The sequence below is a fragment of the Neodiprion pinetum genome, chromosome 3, assembly GCF_021155775.2.
Source record: "Neodiprion pinetum isolate iyNeoPine1 chromosome 3, iyNeoPine1.2, whole genome shotgun sequence".
Classification (NCBI taxonomy): domain Eukaryota; kingdom Metazoa; phylum Arthropoda; class Insecta; order Hymenoptera; family Diprionidae; genus Neodiprion; species Neodiprion pinetum.
The window spans coordinates 35,400,573-35,425,696 of record NC_060234.1 but is presented as its reverse complement, the minus strand read 5'-3'; the positions used below and the strand labels follow the sequence as shown (position 1 = coordinate 35,425,696).

Here is a 25,124-nt window from a genome sequence, read left to right as displayed (position 1 = left end):
GTCGCTTACATAGACGTGTAGGTGCGCCATCTACGATCACCGGATCCAAGCTCATGCTCCACGGCTGAAATCTACGTAACGTGAGCAATGCCTATCCCGGTATGGTCATAGATCGAGCAGTCGAATCGTGCGGCAATTCAGAATTTATATGCTCAATCATTCGCTTGACAAACAGCGTAAAATAACGTCGAAATCATGTCGCAAATATCTGCAACCGAGGGCCCGATGTTACAGCAGATTGACCTGACGAAGTTGAATCTCCAGCAGCTTACACAATTGAAGCAACAATTGGATCAGGAACTTGGTGTTTTCCAGGACTCGCTGCAGACCCTAAAAATCGCTCAAAACAAGTTCCAAGAGTCCGGAACTAGTCTTGAGAAGCTTACCCCGTCCGCTAAGGGTAAGCCTTCCTTAAACCACTTCATTTTCTCCAATCCCTAGCTAACCGATTATAATTTGGAGGTTATGAGCCATGCATCATTCACGCGTCTTTAAGATTGCCATTACCTTTAAATCCTATTCCTGATGTCAGTCAATCAGGCAAGACCCTTTTGAGATTTTTAACTTTCCCAAATTTTCTTTTCCTCAACAAGAAGTTGATCTGAATTCCAATCCCATTACCACTGTGTTCAGATTTTTTTTCTTCACTGAGCTAGGCTTCCCTGTGCCTATTTATCTGCAGGGTATTCTTTCTGCAATATTTGCAATGCCAGTAACAATTTCAATCCACGAACTTACTTTATTTACTTAGTGGATCATGATAATTATAAGCTCCTTATCATTGTCTCACCTTTGATCTAGGATTTTTTAATATTGATTGACTGGTATGCAATCTACTTTTTTAACAATATATAGTTTATTGTACGATCTCTAATCTCACAGGTTCAAGTCTTGAAAATATTGATCAGTATCAATTTTGTTTTGCATTCGCATTTTGCAGGAAAAGAGATACTCGTGCCACTGACAGGTTCAATGTACGTTACGGGGAAATTAGCTGATACAGAGACGGTGATAGTTGATATTGGGACTGGGTATTACGCGCAGAAGGATATCCAAGGTGCGAAAGATTATTTCAAAAGAAGAGTGAATTATGTAACGGAGCAGATGGAGAAAATTCAACAAATTGGACTTGAAAAGAGTAAAATAAGGGAAGCTATTATGGATGTAATGGAGATGAAAATACAAGGACAGATGTCAACGCAAAAGGAACTTGCAGAGACTGCATAGAGATATCTATGTGACATAATTAAGTTACATTCATTTTAATTCATGCCCTAATTTTATGCCTTTTGTCTGTATTTTTAATTTAACTCTTTAAAATTGTTCTAGAATATATCTTCACTGTACATTCGGTGTTACGTTATCAACTTGTTTAACACTGCTTCAAGTCATTGAGCTATACATTTTCTTACACATAAAATGATACAAAGTTTTGTTTGTACACAGAGCACAAGTAAAATAATAATTGCTAATAACAAAATCGTTATGCCCCAATTTTTGTCTACAAAATATTTTTACTCCACAGTCAGCGAGGGAATAGCAAAGACCTTATTCGAATTTGATGCGCGATATTAAACGTTGATTTTATTCTGTACCAATAAAGTGATTTTTTTTGTGTGAATAATTATGCGGAATATTATCATGCAGGCATTACATATTCGTTATTCACCAAGAATAATTTTTTTTGAGAATATTATATTTTGATCTCATAGCGTATTTAATACAATTGTATATTGATGCATAATAAAGTATCCTCCGTAATTTTGATGTTTGAAACGAGTCGAGATTCATTGAATTTAAACATTTGATTGCGTTTAATTTGTTCAATCAAGATCTGGCAGCAACGTGTAGAAATTAGCCACTTTACTGGCCCATTTTAAAGTAATATAGGTAAACATAGTAGATGCAACTTCATGATTATAGAAAGTATGATGTTTATTTTTATGTAGTGTCAAAAAGTAATCATGGCCATACTTGCAAATAGAAGATACCTCATGCCAAATTTTCCCTTGGCCTCTCGAGTATGAATGCGAAGCGAATTTTAACGGTATTGCACCTGTGTGATTTTCTATCCTTCATCCATTTAAAGCCTACGGGATCAAAGTCTGCAGCTCTCAAAGGGCATGGTTTGGACATCCGTGTTGTAGGCGGAAAACGAACCAGCATAGAAGACTTTCCATTCATAGTATGCATGCGTGTTTTCTTATTTAATCGTCAGCTCAATCAAAACCACATACTCTGGATACGTGAATAAGAAACTGTTGGAAAAATCTAATAAAATTAAGCAGTCAACACATGTAATATATATATAAGACATTATCGATTCCGATGCGTGTTGTTCGTCTAGGTTTCGATTCAACGACGATATCAGCGTCATTTATGCGGTGGCAGTTACATCCTTCCAAAGTTCATTTTATCAGCAGCACATTGTATGGTTTCGTAAGTGAGTTCGAAATTTGGCTAACGTCTTTAGTTTGTGGGACGAAAATAATAATGAAAATCTGTTTATCTAACGCCGTTGAGGTTTAATTTTATCCCCTTTTCACATTGCAGAAAATTGAGGAGCGGAAAATTTAAACTTATAAATCCACGAGTGTTTGTAGCCGTGGCTGGTTCCACTGGAGTTAAGAATCTTTACGGCAGTACAATACAGATAAAATTGATAAATTTAGTGATACCTCATCCGTTGTACAACCCAAGAACCATGCATCACGATATTGGCCTCTATCGAGTAAGATTTCGTTGACGGACTCTATTTCATTGCATTCACGAAGTGCATAAGTAGTACCTATAGAGCATAATTTGAACGTAAATACAGTGATAAAATGATTCACGAAAGAAAGTTTTTTTCTATTTTATTGTTCGTTTGCCACGTTTCCGAATCGTTGTTACACGAGTTTTCACCTTCTCGCTCTTTCAACCGTCTCACCTGCATTATTGTCCATTATCCCAAGCTCACGGAGCCCTTCAGGATAACCCGATTTGTCTATCCATCTCCTATTCCAAATTCTATTGACGATACGCTTGCCCAAACCAAATTTCCAATCTGTACCGTCGTGGGCTGGGGGCGGCTGAAGCCAGGTTCGGATGTACGTTATCACTCTCCGTATTGTATATTCAATTTACGTTTTTGTACAAGAATGAGGTACCTGCTGAAAGACACTCAATATTTATATACAGGTAGGCTACGGTGATGTGCTAAGGAAGGTTCGAGTGCCATTGATAACAGTCGAAAAATGTAGGCACCAAGTTTATTCGGGTGTCAGGAGAGACAGTCAACTATGCGCAGGTGTTGACGAAGGGGGCATTGATAGTTGCCAGGTGAAAGTCTTTTCAGATTCTCCGCAAACAAATTATACTTTCGAATATGCGAAAAATTCCATAATTTGTTGGGGACATCAATCAACTCCGACTTGGTCTTTTAAGCATTCATCTTTTTCCATTTCTCACCAGGGTGATAGCGGCGGTCCAATGCTGTGCGACAACGTTCAAGTTGGCGTAGTTTCATGGGGCATAGGCTGTGGGAACAAAAAATCACCTGGTATATACAGCAGAGTTGATTACTACCTCGATTGGATTAACAGCACCGTGACAAGAAATACTGTGACAGGTCAATCTGATATCAACTCGCTTCGCTGTGTGCTCTTAATAGTTTTACTATATTTATTGTAACATTATTAAAATGAACATTGTATTAGTAAGCAAGTACCTGCCTGCGTTACACAGAAAGAATCAATCCATGATGCACCATATTGAAAGCAACTTATCGTACATGCCTGACACGCCGAATAGCTGTCGTTAGAAACGTGCGTTGCAGTGATTGATTTTTGTAACGAATTTCGGTTATGATTGTCTGCAAATAAAAAATCAGTGCTTGTGAGACGATTCAGGATCGTTTTCAATGACCTTACAGAGATATCCTCATGTGCAAAATAAATCACACACTAGCTTTAAAGCCCTCGCTTGCTAAAGCTCTCTTAGGGTCGAATGCCTAGTGTAACTGGTTTTTGTGCTCGTGCGCTCGCTTACTCGTTGTCAGTGTTTTACCAGATGATATAGTTGTAGGGGAGACTGGGGCACGATGAATCCCCAAAAAAATCTGGTATTTGCTTCACGGTATACAGAATAAACACTGTCTTTGTGCATGTGACGCAAACCGAATCTGTCCGTAAGATTTTTTCGATATAATGCTTCAAATCACGTTTACGCATGCATGTAAGTATAACGTATTGTGATTTTATGAGAAAAAATTTCGTCAAAAAATACCATAGAACAATCAGCTAAGTGCTGACAGATTTGAAACACTACGCTCAGCAATTTCAGCTGAACGACGTTTTTGTCATGAATTACTATGTATACTATGCCAACTACTCACCAATTGCAATTTGTCGATCCTGGGCGTTCGGTTTTTTCCGATTTACAATGTTATCTGAAGCATGCATATTGGTTTGATAGTACAAAATATGCCGTTTCAATACTTAAACCTGTAAACTTGAAAATTAGTCCGGAAGGTATAAAGTCATCAGGTTAAGGATCTGGACAGCCAGAACTATGGAGCGCTTGTCCTGGAGGTCAAGATCCACCAGGTGGAGGATACTGACAGCCAGAACTACCAAACATTAGTCCTGAAAGTCAAAAGGCATCGGGTCAAGTACCTGAACAGCCAAAACTACAGAATGCTCGTCCTGGAGTTCAAGATCCACCAGGTGGAGGACCTGGACAGGTAAATCTACGAAATGTTAGTCCTGAAGGTCGAAAGTCACTAGGTCCAGGATCTGGACAGCCAGAACTACGGAGTGCTTGTCCTGAAAGTCGAGTTTCACCCGGTAGTGGACCTGGAGTGCAGGAACCATGGAGCGCTATTCCTGGAAGTCCAGTTTCACCAGGTAGTGGACCTGGAGCGCAGGAACCATGGAGCGCTTGTCCTGGAAGTCAAGTTTCATCAGGTAGCGGGTTTGGTGCATAGAAACTACGGAGCGCTTGTCCCTGAAGTCGAGTTTCACCAGGTAGCGGACCTGGAGCGCAGGAATTACGGAGCGCTTGTCCTGCAACTCGAGTTGCACCAGGAAGCGGACTCGGAGCGCAGGATCCAGGAGGTAGAGAACCCGGTACTCGAAAACTGCGGAGCGCTATTCTCATACGTCCGCTCTACTGCGCGGTTGTTTCCAGACTGAGGAATTCGGCTAGCAGATTTTCGTCTATATAGACCGATGACGTCTAGAGAAAAAAAATTTTGGGTGACGTCGCGTCGCTTTCTGAACATCCGAACATCCGACATCCAAAATCTGGGTTCGAACTTTAATACTATGTATGATATGATATTATTACAGATGGTAATTTCTCTGCATAAGTCTTATTTAAGCATGACACAGTATTGTGGTACAATAACTAGTATAGATCTATCGTTCATGTAGTCGTTCATTTCTTTTTGCTATCGTAAATAGTAGCGTAATACGCAAGAACATTTTTGCACTCGCTGTGTGTGGAGAAGTTCGTATTTATACAATATGCAAGTATAATTAATCGTATTATAAGTCACCTTACGCTGGCAAAGCTGCGAGCTTTCTGACGAAGAGTTATTCTGATCTAATTTTCCTTTCACAAAGGAAAAGTTTCACGTAAACAGTAGATCTACGAATTTCAGCATATTGATCTTTTATCAGGCTGCCAATATTCCTTGATGATTTGAGCACCTTTTTCAGCGACCATCATTACAGGTGCGGCCATATTGCAGGACACAATGTGTGGAAAACTGGAGGCGTCAATGACACGGAGTCGCCGTATTCCACGAACGCGTAATTTATGGTCGAGCACTGCCATTGCTGGAAGGTAAAAATGATCCGAAGCTTTTATTTTAGAAAGCTTTCGAAATTTATCGCATTTATTTTACGGCTGAAAATTCTTCCCATTCAGCGGCAACTTACGATTTGCTGATGTTCCCATGGCGCAAGTGCCGCATTGGTGATTCTCCGGGTTTGTTCGCTGACGAATTACACAATCCCAATAATCGTCACTATCGAATTGATGATGAAGACAGTTCTCATCCGGAGTTCTGTCCAGCTCGACTCCAACCCTTTTCAAGGGCTCCGTTTCAGCGAGGGAAATCGCCATGCGAATACCCTCTCGGAGTCGGGGTATATCATTGGCATCCTGGAAGTAATTCCCATAGATCTTTGGTGCCTGGTGTGCATTCTTACTTCGCAGCCTCAAAACGCCTCTGGATCGCGTTCTCAGTAGAGTCGGGACGATACTGTAAGAAATGTAGGCGAGTAATAGAATATTATAGAGAATTATTAAGACGAACGGTTCCTATCGATGATTTTCATTGATAGGATGATCAATTGTTTCATAGTAAATATCAGAAATTACAGATTTTTCGAATATGGGGTTAATTGAATGTTAAGAGCGGCAAATGGGTTGTTTAAATGCCAAGTGTAAGAACCAAGCGACTCGACTAATTATGAAGCCCGACTCGTCTAATCAAACTTCTCGAGCCGGCTGCTCGAAGCTGGCTTTGAATCGACAGCTTTATTAGGCAACCAGTCAGACACCAAGGTTCACCAATACCCCAGGTAGTTAACAGTACACGCTATATTTTAGTGAACCAGATCACCAGGTTGAAGAGCAAAGTAATGCTTTTCCGAAAGAAAATAACTGCCTCACCACCGTGAGATTCTACGATCTAGATTATTCACCAAGAGTCACGCGCGGTCCGTTTAACGAGACTTTGGGTTCAGAGTCGCATCGCCTCGTCTTCTACAAAATACGATACGGCGAGGTGCGAAAGAAGTTCGATACAGTACATTAACCCGGCTCTTTATGCCATGCGAAACGGTTATTCACCGACATGCAAGTACTTGCGGTAGGTTTCCTCTCTGCGGCAATTTCATCAATCGAACAAGTTCCAAGTGAAATTGAAATCAATGGCATTAACCGCGTCGTAAGCTCGCGCGAAAGGATAAATCGCAGTGATTTACGTTTTCATGGTTTACCCTAGAAAATGCTTCAAATGTCTGTAATGGACCAGTTTCCAACTCTTCAATGCCACGCGCGCAATTGTATCGTAAGCCTTTTACCCTTTCTGCTTTCCAGCTTGTCCTATAAACATGAGAAACAAGCGTGAGGTCGCTTACTTGAATCGTCGTCCGCCCGGATATGCTATCTCGTTCGGATCACCGGTCCGTGAGTTGTTCGCGTTGTAACCTGCGAAGAAAATCTGTATGTGTGGTCTTCCGTCCCGAACCCCTATGGTTGAGTAAGAAAATCCCGTGACTTGGCATAATCCCGTCGAGGACATCGGTCCGCGTCTACCGAGAATGTATTCCTTCACGGCATCAACGTCCAGTAAATTCGTCGCCGGCTCGTCAGCCACTTTGAAGTTCACAGAGACAGAGACGTGATTTTGGAGATTGGTACCGACGCCTGGAATATCTTTGATCACTGGAATACCTGGAATACCAAAAATGGCGCTTGGTATTAACGTTCGGCGAATAGGTGATCAAAGGACGATGGGTCGTAGAACGAATATTGAATATAGGATGAGAGATTTCGAGGAATCCTGACTCTATCACCGCCAATTAAATCCGTGATAATGAATCGCGAACAATGTATATTATCGAATTTGAAAACAGGGTACGTTTTTGCCCCTGTGAAATTTGCTAATTTCTCAAAATTGCGTCACAGCCCAATGATCGACAGAATTAATCAACGCGCCTCGCGCCCCGTGTCCCATTATAGGTACAGGGTAAAAACCAATCATCGAACGTCGATGATTGTCACGGCACGCAGAGATTCATGCGATTACAATTAGCCCACATTTCGCGTAATGGGATAGCAAGCTTCCAACGGGATACAGCTCTCGATCAGGCCAGGTTAGCGAGCGTGTTTTGCAGCCCAAGTTGTTAGGGGTTGTTTTATCGCAGTTCTTGTTGCCCACGGGGCGAAAGGTTCGGTTCACGGAACCGACGGTATATTTATGCCAGTCCCAGGCCCAACCCAGGCACAGAATATGACCGTGACCCTGTTCCCACGAATTCGCACCCAGCCGTCCACTTGGAACGAGTCTCAGATTAAAGCTTCGGCTTCGATTCTAAACCGCAAGCTACTTCGCTATTGTTCAGCGGGCGTGAAGAGGGTCAGCAGTTATTAGCTGGTGATACAGCGGCTGCCGTGGGCAAAAACTAGGACTAATTATTTTATGATTACGCGAGGGTGCAGAAGACGGTCGCATTTTGCGCGAAGCTGATATGGTTTCTTTTGCGTGGCTGTTGCTTGGAAAGTCCACATATGTTATTATTTTAACTCTGTTCGAAAGAGTTTGTTGTTCGGAGTTTTTACACGATACGAGTTGAACGATTTTTTCGTTTAGAGAAGATTTTGACGTAGAGTCACGCGCAAGTTATCATTTTCAGTGAACGACTGAGTAAGAATGAACTTTATGGGATACATTTCATATCAGCAGCAAAAAAAAAAAAAAAAACATAAATTTCACAGTCAAGTTACAGCGCAATAAAAGTTGTAATAAATTTTGTAAGATATTATTTAGGTTGACATTTCTTGTTAGAAATCAAATGGTGATATTGAATTTCAAAAATAACAATTGTTTACTACGATGAAACGTGGTTATAAATCGGTATGTTTCACTTGAACTAAGCTTAAGGCTTAAACACCGATTCCGACTGAATGAGGAAAACTAACCGTGGGCAATTCATTACATTCCGTTGTTCCGCAGTTAGAGACCAATTTAAAAAATTCATGAAGCGAGAGTAATGAAATGTTCTCAAGTTTGCGAGTGTATAATTTACGAATGGCAAGAAACGACCCGGGATTCTACATATTATTCGGCTAATGTAACGAGAAATCTCCAGGGAGGGAAACTGTAGGCCGTGCCGAGAGTCAACTCTTTGCTTTTACTTACATTAATTTACTTGGGAAGTGGATTTGTTTGACGCCATAGAACCGGGTTCGCTTAATTTGCGCAGAAATCAGACTCGTGCCTTCCTCATTCACTACGCGTCTCTCGTTCATTTCATGGCAACTGAGAGCGTCTCTTCAGCTCCAGCATCAAACCACTCCAGATCAATGCAGGAAAAACAAAGACAAGCGACGCCTTATACTTCGAGGATGTATTTCGGCAATCAAACTTTGCTTAGGGGAGCCTCCGGTGAAACTGCCAAGTCTGGCATTTCTTTAATAGAACTAAATGCTCGTCAGACTTCTTGTTTTTGAAACATCTCAAAACCGAAAAAATGTTTTTGGTGATGCGTGTTCTGGTATTTGGTAGGTTTCAGACTACTTGCTCTTATTTCTTTTGAGCAAGGTGTCGGGCTGTCGCATAGATTTCTTTTACGATTCCTAGCATCCATACGAAGAATGCTTTATGAGATCGCTTATATTTTTTTATGCCCTATCCGCAACTTCTTCCGATTTTTCATCGTGTTCGCAGGATCTACCCGGAGAATACCTAACATCGGTCAATTTTTTCCGAATCCTATTTCCCGAACGAACATCGTGTTTAGAAATATTATCTTGAGATTGAATGAAATTCTTGGAATATTTTTTGGTCTGATTTTCCGATCGCAGTTCCATCAAATTCTAGCGCTTTTCCAACCTATATTACACAAAGCGAGCCGAATATTTACCACCGCCATTTTTTTTTCACATACTGCGTACCGATTTGTACGATTCCAGTTGTTGACTCGTTTTGCAGTGTCAGGAGACTATTAAAATCCTTCTATTGATCCGGGGAATCAAAGGTCAACTGCAGTTCATCACTTGTAGCCGAATATTGGCTTCCTCCAATTCTCTACCTTTCTATAGCGCGGGACGATTTACCGCGAATGGTTTTCTCCCGAAAACTTCAACCCTCATAGAAAGTATTCACAGGTCTTCTCCTCGACCAATTGTCAAACAATTTCATACGTGGTGTCACTTATTTACGGAAATGGATCTTTGCGCAGGAATTTGCCAATTACAATCATAAGTGTTGGTATTCACTTTGGTTTTTTCTAATTTCTTGCGTATAATTATAGTGCTTGTCAATTTGTTGCTAGTGACAGAAAGAAGACAAAAAATTGAATTTTGGGTCTCTTAGCCTCTGATCGTGAATTGATCGTTGTCAATGTTTCACTCCCACATACACTCTATCTACCTGTAAGGAAATAGAAAGTCCTTTACCTTATTCAAATCTGCAAGGAATGTATTCTTTCCGTTGCATTCGAATTTAAGGATCTGCACAGCCCGCTGGATTATTGGCTTTGCTGCTCGAAGTCATTTTCGTCGTCGTTTGGTTGCGTAATCCAGTTTTCTGTAGTTGGTCCGTAAAATTGACCAACGAACAAGAACCGAGGGGGAATTTCGTCGCGCGTAACTTATTCGAAGTTAAGAACAAAAGAGACCCTGGAAAATGACGAGCCATTTATTTACACACCGCGATGCTCTTCTCTAAAAATTGACAAGTCGACCATATTTCAAGCGTCAAGAAATTACAACTTGCAAAAACTTTTCGGCAAATTTCATGAACAAAATTAACAGTTAACCAAGCCTAGATTCAGTCACCTTTAGACATCGAGAAGACGCATCAGTCTCTACAAAACACTAATGAAAATATTTGATCGAGTTGACAATAATTTAAAAACCGAGAAACCAGTCACTAAGAAACACCAGCTACTACCTCCTATAACTTCACGATTTAATTAGATCTCTTGGATAATTTTGACAAGCGATCATACATTCAAAGCGTTAAGCTACGTTTATAAACCTGCATAGACAACGATACGCAACAAACCATCCTATAAACCACCGAGACAAGAGTAGGAAAATCTTCGTACCATCGAAAGCCTAACTGGCACTGGGACCGAAGATGTGCAACGAAATCTTGCCGGAGAACGTGAACCTCATATTGGACGAATTCGAGAGAGCGCTCTGTCTCCCGATTCTTCTTGGAGTATTTTATTTCACCGTTCTGCTCGCCATTCCGTTGGCGACGTCGGTTTACTGCACGACTCAAAAATACCTAAAATCTAGCTCAAGGAAATCGGGCAGCAAGAGCAAATCCTTCGTGAGTCAAATCAAAGGTGGGTCAAAAAGCACTGTTACTTTTTAAATAGTTTTCAGCAAAGGTCACCGATCGTAAGACCTCTTCATTGACTCCCGTTTCGCAGGCATGATCGGTTTGTCCCTTTTCGGCGAGTCCGATTCGGAGTCCTCTTCGCCCTACCGCAACCCAAGGTCGGCCGATTCACGGGCTTGGATATCTCCGAATCAGGACTTGGACGAGTATGACTGCCAGGACGACGATGAGGAGAATGGACGATAAGAAATAGCGTCGGTTGAATCGGTCCTGGGTTCTTTTCTTCAATCCGAGACGCAACAGACTCTGATCCGCGAGTTTGGCTCACCAATTTGGTGCACCGCGATGATCATCCAAGGCCAAGATTCGCGATTTCTTTTATGAGTTCTATATTATTATCGTCGTTTGGTGTTTTCCATTATCAGTCTCATAACACTCAATCTGCCCCACAGTCGGTGTAATCACTTGTAACGTAAGCATTGAACGTGAAATAAAAGTTTGCCTGTTGTAATTTCGACTTCATTTTTCGAGGGGTGGTACACAGCCAGCGGAAAAATTGACGAACCGTTCCCTTTCTTTTTCAATCACTTGTAAACACGTGGAAGATTTCATAGTTTAATTCAGAGGAAGAACAAATTTCACCGTTAACGGATTATGCAGATGCACGGTGTCTTTCGGCGATAATCTGAAAGCGATTCGACGCAGGTACGTGTAAGCTTTTTCACGATTCGTCCTTGTCGAGATGAGTATTTCTGAGAAAAAAACGGAAAATCCATTAAGTCAGTCATTTGTTTTAGCTGCGACTAATGGTTGTCTACCGGAAGTTGTCGATTTACCTAGAAACGAATAAACCATTCCTCCAATTACTCCAGGGAAAATTTCTCTCGATTCTTCCGTTCTCCTCTCTATCTCACCCTGTATCGTTGTCTCATTTTCATTCTCTCTCTCTCTCCCTCTCTCTCCTTTTCCCGTATCCCTTTTTATCTGTACCTATCATACGAAAGAGTAGTCACGTTCTATTGCGAAAACAGCAATTCTTCCTCAGCTTCGGGGGTATATATATGCATATACATGTCTATTTCACCTAGGAGTTTATGGATAAAGATGCGGAAAGAAGATAAATAAATGGTACTCCGTGGCAAGACTTATGACATGCATACATCCCCGTCTTCTCGTACACACTCACCGCTCGTCGTGTTTGAAGCGTTCCTTTGGTCGCCCACATCCGCCGTCATGCCGGCGTTGGCCGGGCAGTTTCACCGAAATTTCCCGCTTATAGATTGACAACGTTCACCAGTCCCGAGTTCGTCGTCGCTGCCCGATTCTCTGTTCGGTGGACGTTTAATCCCCCGAGTTTCACGGGCAGCAAATAACTGGGTCAAAAAGTTCTTTTCGGCCGAGCGAACCCACTCGTTAAAGATCGAGTTAGACCTCGTTGCTCTCCCCGAATTCTCGCGGAGGAGGAAGTAATGGCGCGAGAAACGAGGCTCGCTATGCTCTGGCTAATGGGCGCTAGACGAACAGAATTCGATTAATTTCTGATCAGTTTGCTCGGTGACAACACAACACGATACTGCGGCATAGCTATACCCTGCACTCTGTTTCCCCATCGGCGAACTTCCGGAGTCTAGTCGTCCTAGACGCCTCGTTGACTAGCGACGGTGCGCAGAATCTCCGCGTCCATCGGTCAATTAATTATCATATCAACCCGCTGCAAGTGCGCGAGTACAAAGTCACGATATATCGGTGAAATTCTCGGAGAGAAATTCCAGATGTCAAACGTTGTTCGACGGTCACTAAACCTGTATAGGTATGAATCGGTGTGCACTGTCAGGAGACTTTCTAAAAAAAACATTTCGGATGAGTTTTTATTTTTATTTCAACAATTTTTTTTTTCTCACAGAAAAACAAACGCCTTTGAAATTCTGCCGAGTTGGACAGATTTAGAGCTGTGTATCAGACGGGTCGATCCAGAAGCCGAATTCTCGCGATACGGACAAAAACGCTGACAGACATGCACGCTGTGTACATATTTTCTTATCGCTTTGGAAGCGAAGTTTGGATAAAGTTTATACGTACTTGACAAACTTTTTAATCAAAATAACGCGGTGAATATCTTTTTCCACTCACGATTAAAATCTCATCGCTGCTGCCGAGGTATACACATCCCGCAGGGTAACTTCCCACTCTGTCGTTTCTCGCCCTTGTCCTGGCTCCTTTAGGTCCTGGTTTAGCTTCGGCTGCCGCTATCTGATACACGTGTTTTATCTGATTTCGCGTCCAAGCCCCTGAGAAATTGCACTGGGAATATATCGCCGGTTAAAGCTGACCGTGTGCAACAGGATTCGTTAAGTGATATCTTTTGGAAGCTCCTCAGAGATTCGTTATTTAAACCTGCGTGTCTGTTCGTTACGATATTCCTTTTTTTTACCGTATAGATAAGGATAATCGTACAGCCAGAAGACCATCAGAATAGAGCATAATGTGTTATTATCCGTAGGGTGCTCAGCAGATCTTGGCACAAGATTGAAATTCAGTTGAGTCGTTTGGTTTTGAGCCCAGATCCATCGGTTGAAACGAATCGCAATTAAAGCTGATCATAATCAGAGATAAAAGGCGTCGTTCGCGGATGGCGGTTTGACGATAATCGGATCGGAGAATTTTACCGAATTGGAAAATTTGTCGCAAGATACAGCCGGGACTTTCCGTGCAAAAATCGACTTCCTCCTATTTCCTTTGGGATAGAAAAACGGTGAGCGTTCTATCGCTTATAATTACACGAAGAAACTTTACTGCGAGAATTGTGTGAAATCGATAGATTAGGCAAACGAATTCGATGACCACTTTTCTTCACCCTCTTTTAGTATCCATTTGTTCTGGCCAAACGTTGACCTCGACGCCATGTATATATATACATTATACACATGCATACACTACACATTTACGTTAACAAGCGTCGTCATTTGTAACCGTTACTTGAAAGCCGTTGCATTATACAGCTTTAGATTCGAACGCAAATGCCAACCAAAATTGTTATACATATTAGGCAATGGACTGCAGCCGCTGTGGGAAAGTGGTTAATACACGCATGAATAAACCCGATTGCACCAAAACCATATTTCGACGTTTTCGCCCTGCATATTGCCGAGGAAATGCACGATATTCCCCGCAGCTTGCTGCATTTATGTGCCACGTATATAACCACACAATTTTACTGATTTACATGCGAGTGTTCGTGATGGACAACCGTGCGGATTTTTCACGCCCAGTAGATGCCACGATTTGGAAAATAAAACGCGCAATACACGGCCTTCGCGTGGAAGCTAATAACGTCAAACGCCCGTTCAATATATGTGGGCGAAAAAAAACTTGACCAATAAAAAATAACATTTGTATCAAGCCGGCGACGAAACAATAGGGGATCTGAAATACGCAAATGCATTGCAGTAATGTTGGAATAATTTTTAAACAGCAATGTTAAACGTTGCGCGTAAAGTCATACGACATTCATACAAATGCAGGGTTTTGTTGTTAGATCGTCGTTATGCAATTCCAAGTAATTTTCTTCCTTCATTTCATGCGAAGGTGCAACGTTTTTATTTTAGCCAACTTGAAGATCAAAATTGTAGCTAGGACAAAAAAATTAGCAAGACGTGACTGCATCTGAATGTTGTGGTCAAACTTGGACGCAATGACACGAGACTAGTGATATTTTGCTTATTTTCCACTTCATCGCTCAAGACGTATCGCGTATATGCATCATAATGGCAATCGAGAGTAGAAGGGAGAGTGCGAGAATAAAGAATAGTCTCGAATCTCATTCGGATTTCATTCGGCATCTTGACCTGGATAGGAATTAATAGAACTGTCAAACAACGATATCTCGCCAGGATGCTGACTGAATCAGCAAATGCTCGCCCTCGGCGTCGACGGCTAGACGTTCTTCCGCTCATACCAATGCGAAATCGTAGTCCAAGAACAGACACGAGTTACACATACGTTTCAGTGTCCACTGCACTGGGGAAACTCATAATTTTCATTCAATCCCAGAGAAATTGGTATGAATCACGGAACGTCTCTGGGATAAATTGAATGTTATCGTGTTATCGGCTTGACGTTGAAAATGCACAATTCGTAATAACGGACGTGATAAATGTCATCTGAATACGTGAACGGTCCGCAATTTTGGAAGACCAGATTTCAACATACCATCTTGAATCTCGCGACGTTGTCCCAAAATTCGAAATCAGAGCAGTTCCAAAAAACCAATCGAACCTTTTTTTTTTTTTGTTAATTCTGCACTGCGACACAACGGTAATGCAATTCCGTGTATCATCGAAGAAGCAAACACCAAATTTGTGCTCAACAATCACAGTAACACACATTGGAACACACAAATGTAGAAATGTCTGATACCGCTAAAGGGACCAAAAATACGGATTAGGCAAACCGAGTGAGGCAGGGACGAAGGTCCGGCTAGAATTCAATTAGCTAACAATAATGTAACGGTAGCCAAAGACCGTGGCAAAGGGGAGAGAAACATCGAGGAGCACGGGGTGGGGGGTGGGGGTCGAGATAGCGAATCGGAGCGTGTGGCATTGGGAACGTATATTCCTAGTACGGTTCGGTCCAAGGGGTCAAATGTCAGGGGTCGAGGCTCGTAGATCGGGTGACCATGCACGGAAAGGGGTTGCCGAGTGTCGGTGGCACGGTGGGAAAGGGGTGGAGGGGGGGGGGGGGGTGCTGTCGACGACAGTGATTTGTGATCGCTTTGCGAACGCATTGCTTCGCCCTCTGTTCTTCCTTCTTTCGTCTTACAACTGGCAAAAAAGGAGGAGTGCTGTTAAGACCAGGAGGAAGCTTGCCATGCTACGCGGCGAACCGTGTTTCCGTTTGACATCGATAGAAGTGGGGCTCTGACTTTTTGGGACAATGTCACGCGGTAATAATTCGAGTAAAAATCGCTCGTTTTCAGCACGGCAGTTGCGATTATGGGCTGAATAGGGGTGAAACGTTTTTGAATTTAGTGGGTAAAAGACTTGGCAAGACTTATGCCAAATATTTTAATTATAGTATCTGTTGGATCGATTAGCGGGTAAGGAAATCTACGTGTGACGCGTGATCACGAATACGCAATTTGGGACCGTTACAATACATGTGCTAGTAATGTTAGGATATAGCGGATTGTATAGTTATTGTAACGATGCGGCTTTGGTAAAAATCGTTATTTTGCAACTTCAGGTTTGTTTGAAATTCAGGAACTCGTAATAACGTCCAATACATACCAAAATTTTGAAAATCAAACACCTTTGAAGTTATTAGAAAGTTGTCAAACAGTGAATTTGACTTTATTATTTCGTTACTTCAACGTTATCATAACTTCAACGTCGTCTAATATTGACGTCAGCCTGAGGATGAATAAATATTTATTCACTCCAACTTGGACTCACCTAGATCTTTGAGATGGCCTTTAGGTCCGATGCCAGAAAGCATCAGCAGCTGCGGCGACTGCACGCTACCGACGCACAGGATCACTTCCTTCCTGACTTTAGTCACTCGCGTGACTCCGTGTCGTTCGTAGACGACGCCGACGGCCTTTTTTAATTTCGGGTCAACGATCACTTTGAGTACCTGAATCATCGGGATTGTCGATCGATTGAAAACATGCGCGTGCATGTTCATCACAAAAAAAGGAAAAAGCAATCAATGTTACCAAATCGCAGGAATGATCATTAGATTTCCAAGCAAATGATATCCCTCGGATTTAAGGGATCTATATTTTTCCGCGTTGAAAGTTGCTTTGATCTCGACAATAAAAAATAAAATATGCCGTATTCACCATCGCGTTGGGAATGATGTGAAGGTTTTTTCTTCCCATCACCGGCTCCAGGAACGCTTTGGCGGCGCTCATCCTGATTCCATGTTTCTGCATCGTCTGCGCCAGCGTGAAACCAGGCTTGACCCCTGCCCCCAGATCTTCGCCAATTGAGAATCCCAGGCTCTTCGCAGCCGCAAGAATATCCCAAACGAGCTTAGGCTGGTGTGGAAACCTTTCGACCGGAAGTGGTCCTCCGGTTGCGTGATGCCCCGGCTGCGAAGAAATAACAAGGTTGAGCATTATGCGGCCACTACACGAGATGCCGCTTTCATCCTTTTCCTCGCTTATTCCGGACGGACCCTCGGAAGCTATACCTCATCACCATCGAGAGTGGCTTCGTCCGTTTTCGACCATCTTTCCCACCCGACTCTCTTACGATGTATAACTTACTTAGCATTGGCGAAAGAGAAAAAGACACGGGCTTTTTATATTCCTCGGAAATTCATATCTCGCGTCTATATATTCAAATCATTCCACGAGCAGATAGCTCATTTTACAAAGGTCTTGGGTTTGTTCAAACTACGCAGCTGAGAACTTTACAGTGAACTTGGGTGGGATTACTTTAGAAGCAAATCAACGAACGAAAAACGGAGCCGAATTTGTAGTCCATCGACGACATCCGTGACACACCAACGGGCACGTTCGCTTGAGTATGGCGAGAATTAATGACTGCATGGGAGAAAGGTGGTCCGAATATTGCGAAGAGCTTAATTCATATATAAGACTAAATATGTTTGCCTCAGTCGGTCCTACATCAACCTCTATTGTTCAGGAGTTTCATTTATATGAGCCGCGCATGAGTGAAATTGCCTCGCTGCGTGATATATTGTTCCGAGACACAGGAAAATAAAACAAACGATGAGAAAGAGAAAAAAAAAAAAACATCTGAGAACCGTAGTCAGGTGGAGAAATATCTTTCCGAACCAGCAGTTTTGGTTGGTAGGTGTATAAAAAATACTGTCAAGTAGGGAAAAAACCGGCTCCTGTGATTGGTTTAGTTTCTTGAATCGCCATCGTCGCCACGTTCTTTGTAAAATATTCCACAACCGCAGAAATTATTGCCAGGTAAACGGTCCGCGGTGCATTCGAGACTACGCAAAACACCATCGACTCGACTTTCAGCAAGATTTAACCGAGACTGATGCTCGTCTGCATTACAGTTTGAGAAAGTAGCGTTTCTGATAAAATCTCAGTTTTCGTGATTTCCAGAAAAATGTTCACCAGCATCCTCGATAAAAAAAAAATCAGAGGCGACTCTGTCGTGTCTTCTCGATTTCTCGATAAAAAGGAGGGTTACAACCTTGAATACTCCGTGCATACTGTTTCCACAGGTTTTCATATCCTTTCCGTGTCTGGATGTAAATTTCTGATCCTATGTTTTCGTCAGTCCAACGCAAATATCCAGAGGTCTGTTTGATGAAACCGTGATATTTTTACGGTACGTAGCCACTATTTTTCTTTGGACTCTTGCGTAGCCAAAGTTTTAAGAGAAATTCGAGTCTATTTTTCGATATGCCGTTCGAAAGATTTGGCCGAATTCTGTACGGTTTGTCCCATTTATACGGTTACATATGCATGAATTGCACGCGTGTAAACACGCACTGCACGTCAATCGCCTCTAGTAAAATGGGTTGGAAGTTGCGCGATATTCTCGAACAGAGCTGATTGCGAGTGGTGTATTGATTAAAGTGTAAATGCGAAGAGCCGTAGGTACGATTTGCGAGTTTGCCAAATTCGCTTCTGGCCGATAAATAGAAATTGAAGGAATTTTCACTCGTGTTCGGGGCTGTCGAGGGATGATTTTAGATCCAGGCTTTCCCTCGGCTCTTTCGGGATCCGCGCGGGTTCCATGTACCGAGAAAAGAAATGGGTTTGAAAAAGTGGATAAATGTATTGCTGATCGAATTTCGATGGTAGCTACGATTCGGGAAAATTTCCATACTCGAATTCAATCGGAAAACAGGAGCAAACAATCCTCAACTTTCAGAAATCCTTTATACAGAAGTGACGAATGTTCGGATCAGGGAAATTTACGTTCAGGGTACAGACGAAATGCTCGGAATTTCGTCGACTCTCCAGCTGTAGTTTCCTTTCGGCTTCCGCAACATTTTTCCTCACCTCGGTTGGAAATCCAGAGCGCAATGCGCTTTTCTCCGCATCCGCTGCACGTGACGGTTCATCGTTCGTTAGATCAATGGAGCTAATAAAATAAAAATCCGATCGCCGCCCACACCTTTCTCCTCCGATTCGTTTGCAGCATTGAATGCACGTACCGGCTCCCCTCCCCCTGCCCCTTCTCTATCAATATGTTACACCCCTCCGATCTTCTCTCATACCACCAGGCTGAGCCCAAGCGATCTTAGATTAGACATTGAACCAAATCGCAAGAGGCATTCTTGAAAGTTTCACGTCACATTTCGGCACTCTTTATTCCTTCTTGATTGGAGAGCAAAAATCAATTTTGTTTCGGTCGAACGGAGGAAAAATCATTCCGGCTTTCGATATCTCGGAAGATAATTATTCGTACTGTTATCTGCTATGATTTTTTTCCCGATTACCGAAAGGCTGCACCTCGAGATGGGGCCGTTTGAGTTTAGTTCGAAAGCATCACGCTCATCCGACGATGGTCATACTCTTTGAAAACGAAGTATTCCAAGAAATCAGAAAATGTAGGACACTCGATACTCGCAACGTGCAGTCGTGCCGTTCGAATCAATCCGCCCTGAGCGTACCGGCCACATAACGAGACCAGCCTTTGGATGAGCTTTTCCATCAGTCCGTTTATAGAGGGTTCAGACATTCTCCCGTTTCGATATCGTGATAGGTCGTAATTTGCTGATGAAAAACCCCGGGAGCAAGGGCTGGGAAAAAGAAAGATAAAAATTATACGCCAGAAGAAAAGTAACGTTGCATATATGCGTCTGTTTTTCTGATTCATCATACAGCCGTCCGATAGGTAACACTTTTTTCAATCCTGCATAATTATCGTTTTTCACCCTCCGATTGATGGGCCGTGATGAACGAACAGTCGTAATCTGCATTCAGTTTCTGCTCTGACGTGTTTATTCACGCCGTTGAAAATTAATTGACGACCATTTTGATTCAGGAACGTGCGTCAAGTGAAAGGATGCGGTATGAATTAACTGTATTGTAAATTTTCATTTATAAACGAAATTACAGTCCATATGCTCACTAAATTTATGAGTTTTGATTGTGTCTAATATTAATTATAATTGTCTAATATTCTCCAAGTGTGACAATTACATTCAACACGCAAAATTACGCGTGGTAAGTTTCCTAGACATCGGTTTCACTGTTTTTTATCGTCGATGGCTGCTTGGATTCTAAAAGTGAGTAAAATTTCCATTTAATAGATGTTTCATGTTGCCGAGGATTTCAACTTTGGACGACACTCGAGCCCGCAGATGTGGTTTTAATATTTTAAAAAGGCAGGCAAAGTGACGTCCCAAAAAAATTCTTTCATGAGCAATCCCTGTGTTTGGCATAATGAAGGAGCAGATTACATCTTGATGGTTTTTTGAACACTGTGACGGCATCTGCATTCTTCCAAGGTCCGAATACCGTAACGCACCAAACATTCATTCAACGATATTTTCACTCAGGTACCAACTCTAAGATTTAAAACGCTGGTTAAATGGAACCGTCCTCAATAATCCTCGTTTTATGTACAATCAATTCAAGAAAATTTGGCTTATTTTTTAACACTGACTAGACGTCGAACGTTTCTTCAATCAAAGAAAGATAACCACGCGGCATATCGGACTTGGAACACGTTTTTCGACTGATTCTCGCATTTTGTGCAAGCCGTTCTGGAGCTAGAATTTCTTTGAAAAAGTGTTCATATTTTTCGGCACTAACGACTGAATGACGTCACATATAACGTAACAAAATAGCCTCGTTAAACCTCGCGCGGGCGTCAACCAAAATTAAAATAATAAAAGTGACGCCACCGCATCATTTGTCATTTGCCCAAGGCTAGTGGTTCAGGCCAAATGCTTCCTGCCACGACCGTAGACCAGTGCTTCATTTCACTCCGCACTGTAGTCGTTGGTGTTTTATTTTGGTGTACGGTACGGTGCATGTAATAGCTTGCACGGTAATTTGTCAGAGGCGTGATAACTTTACGTATTTTATAAATGAACCAGTATTGTGCACTAATCCGGCAAAACTACCAGGGCGATTGTACTCAGACAGTGCAATCGGCATTATGCCGAAATGACGTGGCTTCGGTGTAAACTTCGAAACAAGCTGAGGCAGAGATATTGGTAGTGCACACGCGTTTCGCAATTGGCACAGATAACTTTGACGACAACTTGTTAACATCGAGCTTAGAGTAAACTTGTATCAGAACCTTCGGGGGACAGTAAATTCACAAGTATGACGGCTTTGAAATATCATCACGGAGTAACTTTAAGCATTTTCTCCAATTTCAGCAGGCGGTGAAAAGAAAAATAAAATAGGTGACAGCGTACGATTTGCCTGGAGATAATAAGACTTGATTTACACTCGATAAAATTCGCACGGATCTTGTACAAAGTTTCAGACATCTGGTCACGGTTCACCGTTAGTGAGGGGATTTTTAATCGGGTCTTTCGAAATGTCGGTGAAGCTATAGCTTCTTTTAGATTACTTTGGGTACCTTCAACCAACGCGGAGACAAAAGAAGTCAACTTGAATGGGCCAAGGCCTTCATTAGATGTGCATCACAAAAGACAGTGAAAGTTATTTGATTTTCATTTACTCTTGAGTAAATGGATGAAGGTAAGCTATATCTTAATACAGCGATTATTTCACATTTCGACTCACATTGAGTGTGAAAATACGCAAAAGGATTCATGGCCGTTGTCACAAGTTATATCGCGACGCGCAAAAATACAATGTCAAACTGACGTAACGAATTTGGTTTTTGTTAACACACGATAATGAGCTCACCTCTACGATGCAGGAGCCAACCTCTTTATTATTCTCACTGCGTTGGAAAAATTCCTGCACTTCCTCCCAGGACCAGCCAGGCAGACGCCACCCGTCGTAGTCCTTGGCACAGCCTCGCATGTACATCATTCCATTCAGGACGCTTGTACCCCCTAAAACTTTTCCTGAAACAGCAATGCATCACAATAATTTTCAGCATTAAATATTTCTTCTCTACCTGCAAGTGCACTCAAGAAGTTTTTGGATGAAATTAAATCAAGCTACCGCGATCGCAATTTTTCATTCCGGAGCAGCGCTAAATGACGGAAGCCGATTAGAGCATCCGTGGTGTCGTTGCAGGCTCGTCAACCGTACGTCGCCTACAGAGGAAAAGCAGAAATTCCGTGAAGTTCCCAGAGTCGGGAAGCATTCGAATAATTTTGGGGAATCCAACTCGAGGAGACTCGATTAAGGCGTGTAAGATTGGGACGCGTCGTTGAGATTACCTCTGGGACATTGAGCGCATCCGTTCGGGTGTCCGAGGAAGGCGTTACTTTGTGGTTCCAAACGGAAACTCCAGTCAATGGAGGAGTTTTGATAGTTGAAGTACATTCCTGGAACGGCGGTGGCAGTTGGCGCCGGACCTCCGGCCTCCAGGAGCAGGACCTTCCAATTTGGGATTTCGCTGAGACGTGCAGCAACGACGCTGCCCGCGTTCCCTGATCCAACTACGACAAAGTCCACTTCGTCCTGCGGGGCCGAGAATAGCGATGACTTGGCTTACGGTAAATCAGGAATTAGGCACGCCGTTGCCTGGCAAGCTGGGCCAGGCTCGCTTAGGTCAGGTCTTACATTGAAATTTGCATATTTATTAGGGAGCTTCTTACCAAATGGTTGCTCACGATCGTCCCTAAACGGTCCCCCAGGTCGTCTCTACACTTTAAAATATCCTCGAGAAAAGTCATGAACTTTTCGCTCTCTCTGGGACAGGTACTCGCCAGCGAACCCGCCTAGAATAGATTATTAACAAAGTTAGCTCCGTTGAAGTGGCCGCTTTCAACCGGCTTCCACCTAAAATCTTTCTGCGAAAAAAGAAGGAGACGCTGTTTGTACACACATAATAGTCGAAGCGAAGTTCCTCCTCCAACTTCTCAATTGGTTCTGTCTACTTGCGACTTGTTAGATAGGTAAATTTATTCAATCACCCATAATTCGTATTCAGAGCGGCAGATGATTGCTATTATTTACAGAAATCGTCTCCCGTTACTTCATCAGCTGTGGTAGCGGTTGGTTCCATGCTGTCAAGGAGATCGGTTAGCAATTTTTCATTCTTTCGAAGAACGTCGTCATCTGTGTTGAAATTTTCATTGATTTCGTTGCTTACTCGAGGAACGGCCAGGCTGGTAAGCGATGTGGATAAAGATAATATCAGAAAGATTGTCCATGATCTATCAACAAATGAGAATAATAATGAAACAACAACAACAACGATTACATATCCATTTGTTCACTTTTTTTTGGCAACAGGGGTGATTGTCGTGATGTTTTTGCGACCGGTTGTTTGGCCAACATTAATTCTGGAAGGGTTCCGAGACCTGTGGCGCACGTATTTATCTTCGAGAGCTCGACTCGTTGTATTTTTTGTGCCAGCGCTCGAGCCGTGAGATCGTGCGAAAAGTTGCCTTAGAAACAGATCAATTCTAAACTTTAAGCATCACTGGAAAATATTTTCCATACAACACTCGAGTCCACAACGAAGTTCTTTGTAATTGATTGGCAATGGTCAAGTAAAGAGTTGGAATGAATTAAAACGGGGAAACGAGTGGCAACGAACGCGTTTCAGCCCTTGAATATACTCTCGTTCGATGAAAAGCTAATCAAAGGTGCCACAATCACGCAACATCTGCTTTTCGATTCACATTCGACACAATACCGAGTGTATACTTCGAGTCTAATGAACGGTTGAAAGATTCTCGGGATTCCCATTAAACCTCATTCATGCGTATTGGCGCTTATAGATTTGTGTATAAATATTAATCGACGTGGAAATAAATGGCGAACAACTTGCTACGCGCATGCAATTGCAAAATCCTGTGAAAAATACAAATCACGCAGCCGTTACGAGCTGAGTGGAAATCGCGGCTGTTATACGTAGATGAGGTCCCGCAGGAAGGATGTCAGGTCGGCACGCGGTTTGTTCGATAAATTTGAATATAAGAGATAAAGCGTACGCCATAAATTTTGTAAGTAAACGGAGTAACGTCGGGCATTAATTTGATTATGGGGAATTAAATGGATTACCTACGCAGAGGCAAATCCCATGGCAGCCCTTACGGCACGCCATGCAGGTAAAGTAGCCCCTCCTAACCGAGCAACACACACCCAATGAACACTCTGCATCGCCGTGTTTCTATCCCTTACAACTATACCGTATATACTTCCACCTACAACCTATAACGTATATCGTGCTCTGCACACCCCGTCTGAGTGCAGGACACGCGTAAAGAGGAAACTAAGCCCATACATCACGCGGCAAGTTCCTCCGTTTCTGTAACCCGGAACACCCATTAACGAACGTGTTCATAACCGCATAGTCAAGGCTGTGCATCGACTTGTGATATTGTTTTCAGTTGAACCGTACCTACGGGGACATCGCAGCGTGGGGTGTCTGCTATGATTTGAAATTACATGCCTCGGAATTGTTCGATTTTGTTTATTTTCTGTTTTTTTTTCCAAAGCATTTACCGTTTGATCGGGGCGAACGTTAGAGGTGATAACTAACTTCGATGTAGTGTCGATAAGGATGAGTGAAACTTGGAATTGCCGGATAACGTGAGTCACCAAATTTCGAAAACTAAAGGTGTGAGCGTAAAGTTTAAAAATTGCACGATTCACGTGATGTAAATGAAGCAACAGCATACATCTGGACTGATATAAAGCTTGAAATTATTTACCAACTTACAATGATAAATTGTTCGTATCATTAAAATATTTGTGGCCGAAGAGAAATACTTCCAAACATTCAACAACGGCAAGTCTTGTGTAATTGTATGTATGCTTTAAAGTGTAACAAAGTTCATTGACAATTAAAGAGAGGATAAATTATCGAACGACATTCACAATGTCCAGTGGAAAGATAGTGAAGATTGAAATGAAAAACAGATCTTACCTTGGTACAAGAATCATTGCAGCAACGCCGTTGGTTCGACTAAGAATCAGGATCACTAAAGCATCACTGTTATA

At 42.4% G+C, this 25,124-nt stretch overlaps 2 protein-coding genes across 3 annotated transcripts; one reads left to right on the top strand and one right to left on the bottom strand.

Annotated features, from left to right (window-relative positions):
* The first annotated feature begins 68 nt into the window (after positions 1 to 68).
* Positions 69 to 1,367, top strand: Pfdn5 (prefoldin 5). Its single transcript, XM_046615824.2, has 2 exons — positions 69 to 400; positions 941 to 1,367. The coding sequence occupies exons 1-2, from the start codon at positions 196 to 198 to the stop codon at positions 1,225 to 1,227; spliced, it is 492 nt and encodes a 163-aa protein (XP_046471780.1). The 5' UTR covers positions 69 to 195; the 3' UTR covers positions 1,228 to 1,367.
* On the bottom strand, positions 403 to 25,077 carry LOC124213821 (glucose dehydrogenase [FAD, quinone]-like). Of its 2 annotated transcripts, XM_046615482.2 has the most exons (16): positions 25,051 to 25,077; positions 23,149 to 23,329; positions 22,769 to 22,891; positions 22,388 to 22,631; positions 21,903 to 22,066; positions 16,911 to 17,162; positions 16,522 to 16,702; positions 7,134 to 7,449; positions 5,925 to 6,250; positions 5,540 to 5,822; positions 4,376 to 5,217; positions 3,710 to 3,853; positions 2,930 to 3,518; positions 1,975 to 2,788; positions 508 to 692; positions 403 to 441 (listed from the first exon to the last, which is right to left on the bottom strand). In XM_046615482.2, the coding sequence occupies exons 1-10, from the start codon at positions 25,065 to 25,067 to the stop codon at positions 5,641 to 5,643; spliced, it is 1,986 nt and encodes a 661-aa protein (XP_046471438.1). In that variant the 5' UTR covers positions 25,068 to 25,077; the 3' UTR covers positions 403 to 441; positions 508 to 692; positions 1,975 to 2,788; positions 2,930 to 3,518; positions 3,710 to 3,853; positions 4,376 to 5,217; positions 5,540 to 5,640. The 2 variants fall into 2 exon arrangements, with proteins under 2 accessions (XP_046471438.1, XP_046471439.1); XM_046615483.2 differs by lacking the exons at positions 403 to 441; positions 508 to 692; positions 25,051 to 25,077 and having other exon boundaries at positions 1,510 to 2,788; positions 23,087 to 23,198.
* Positions 25,078 to 25,124: the final 47 nt, after the last annotated feature.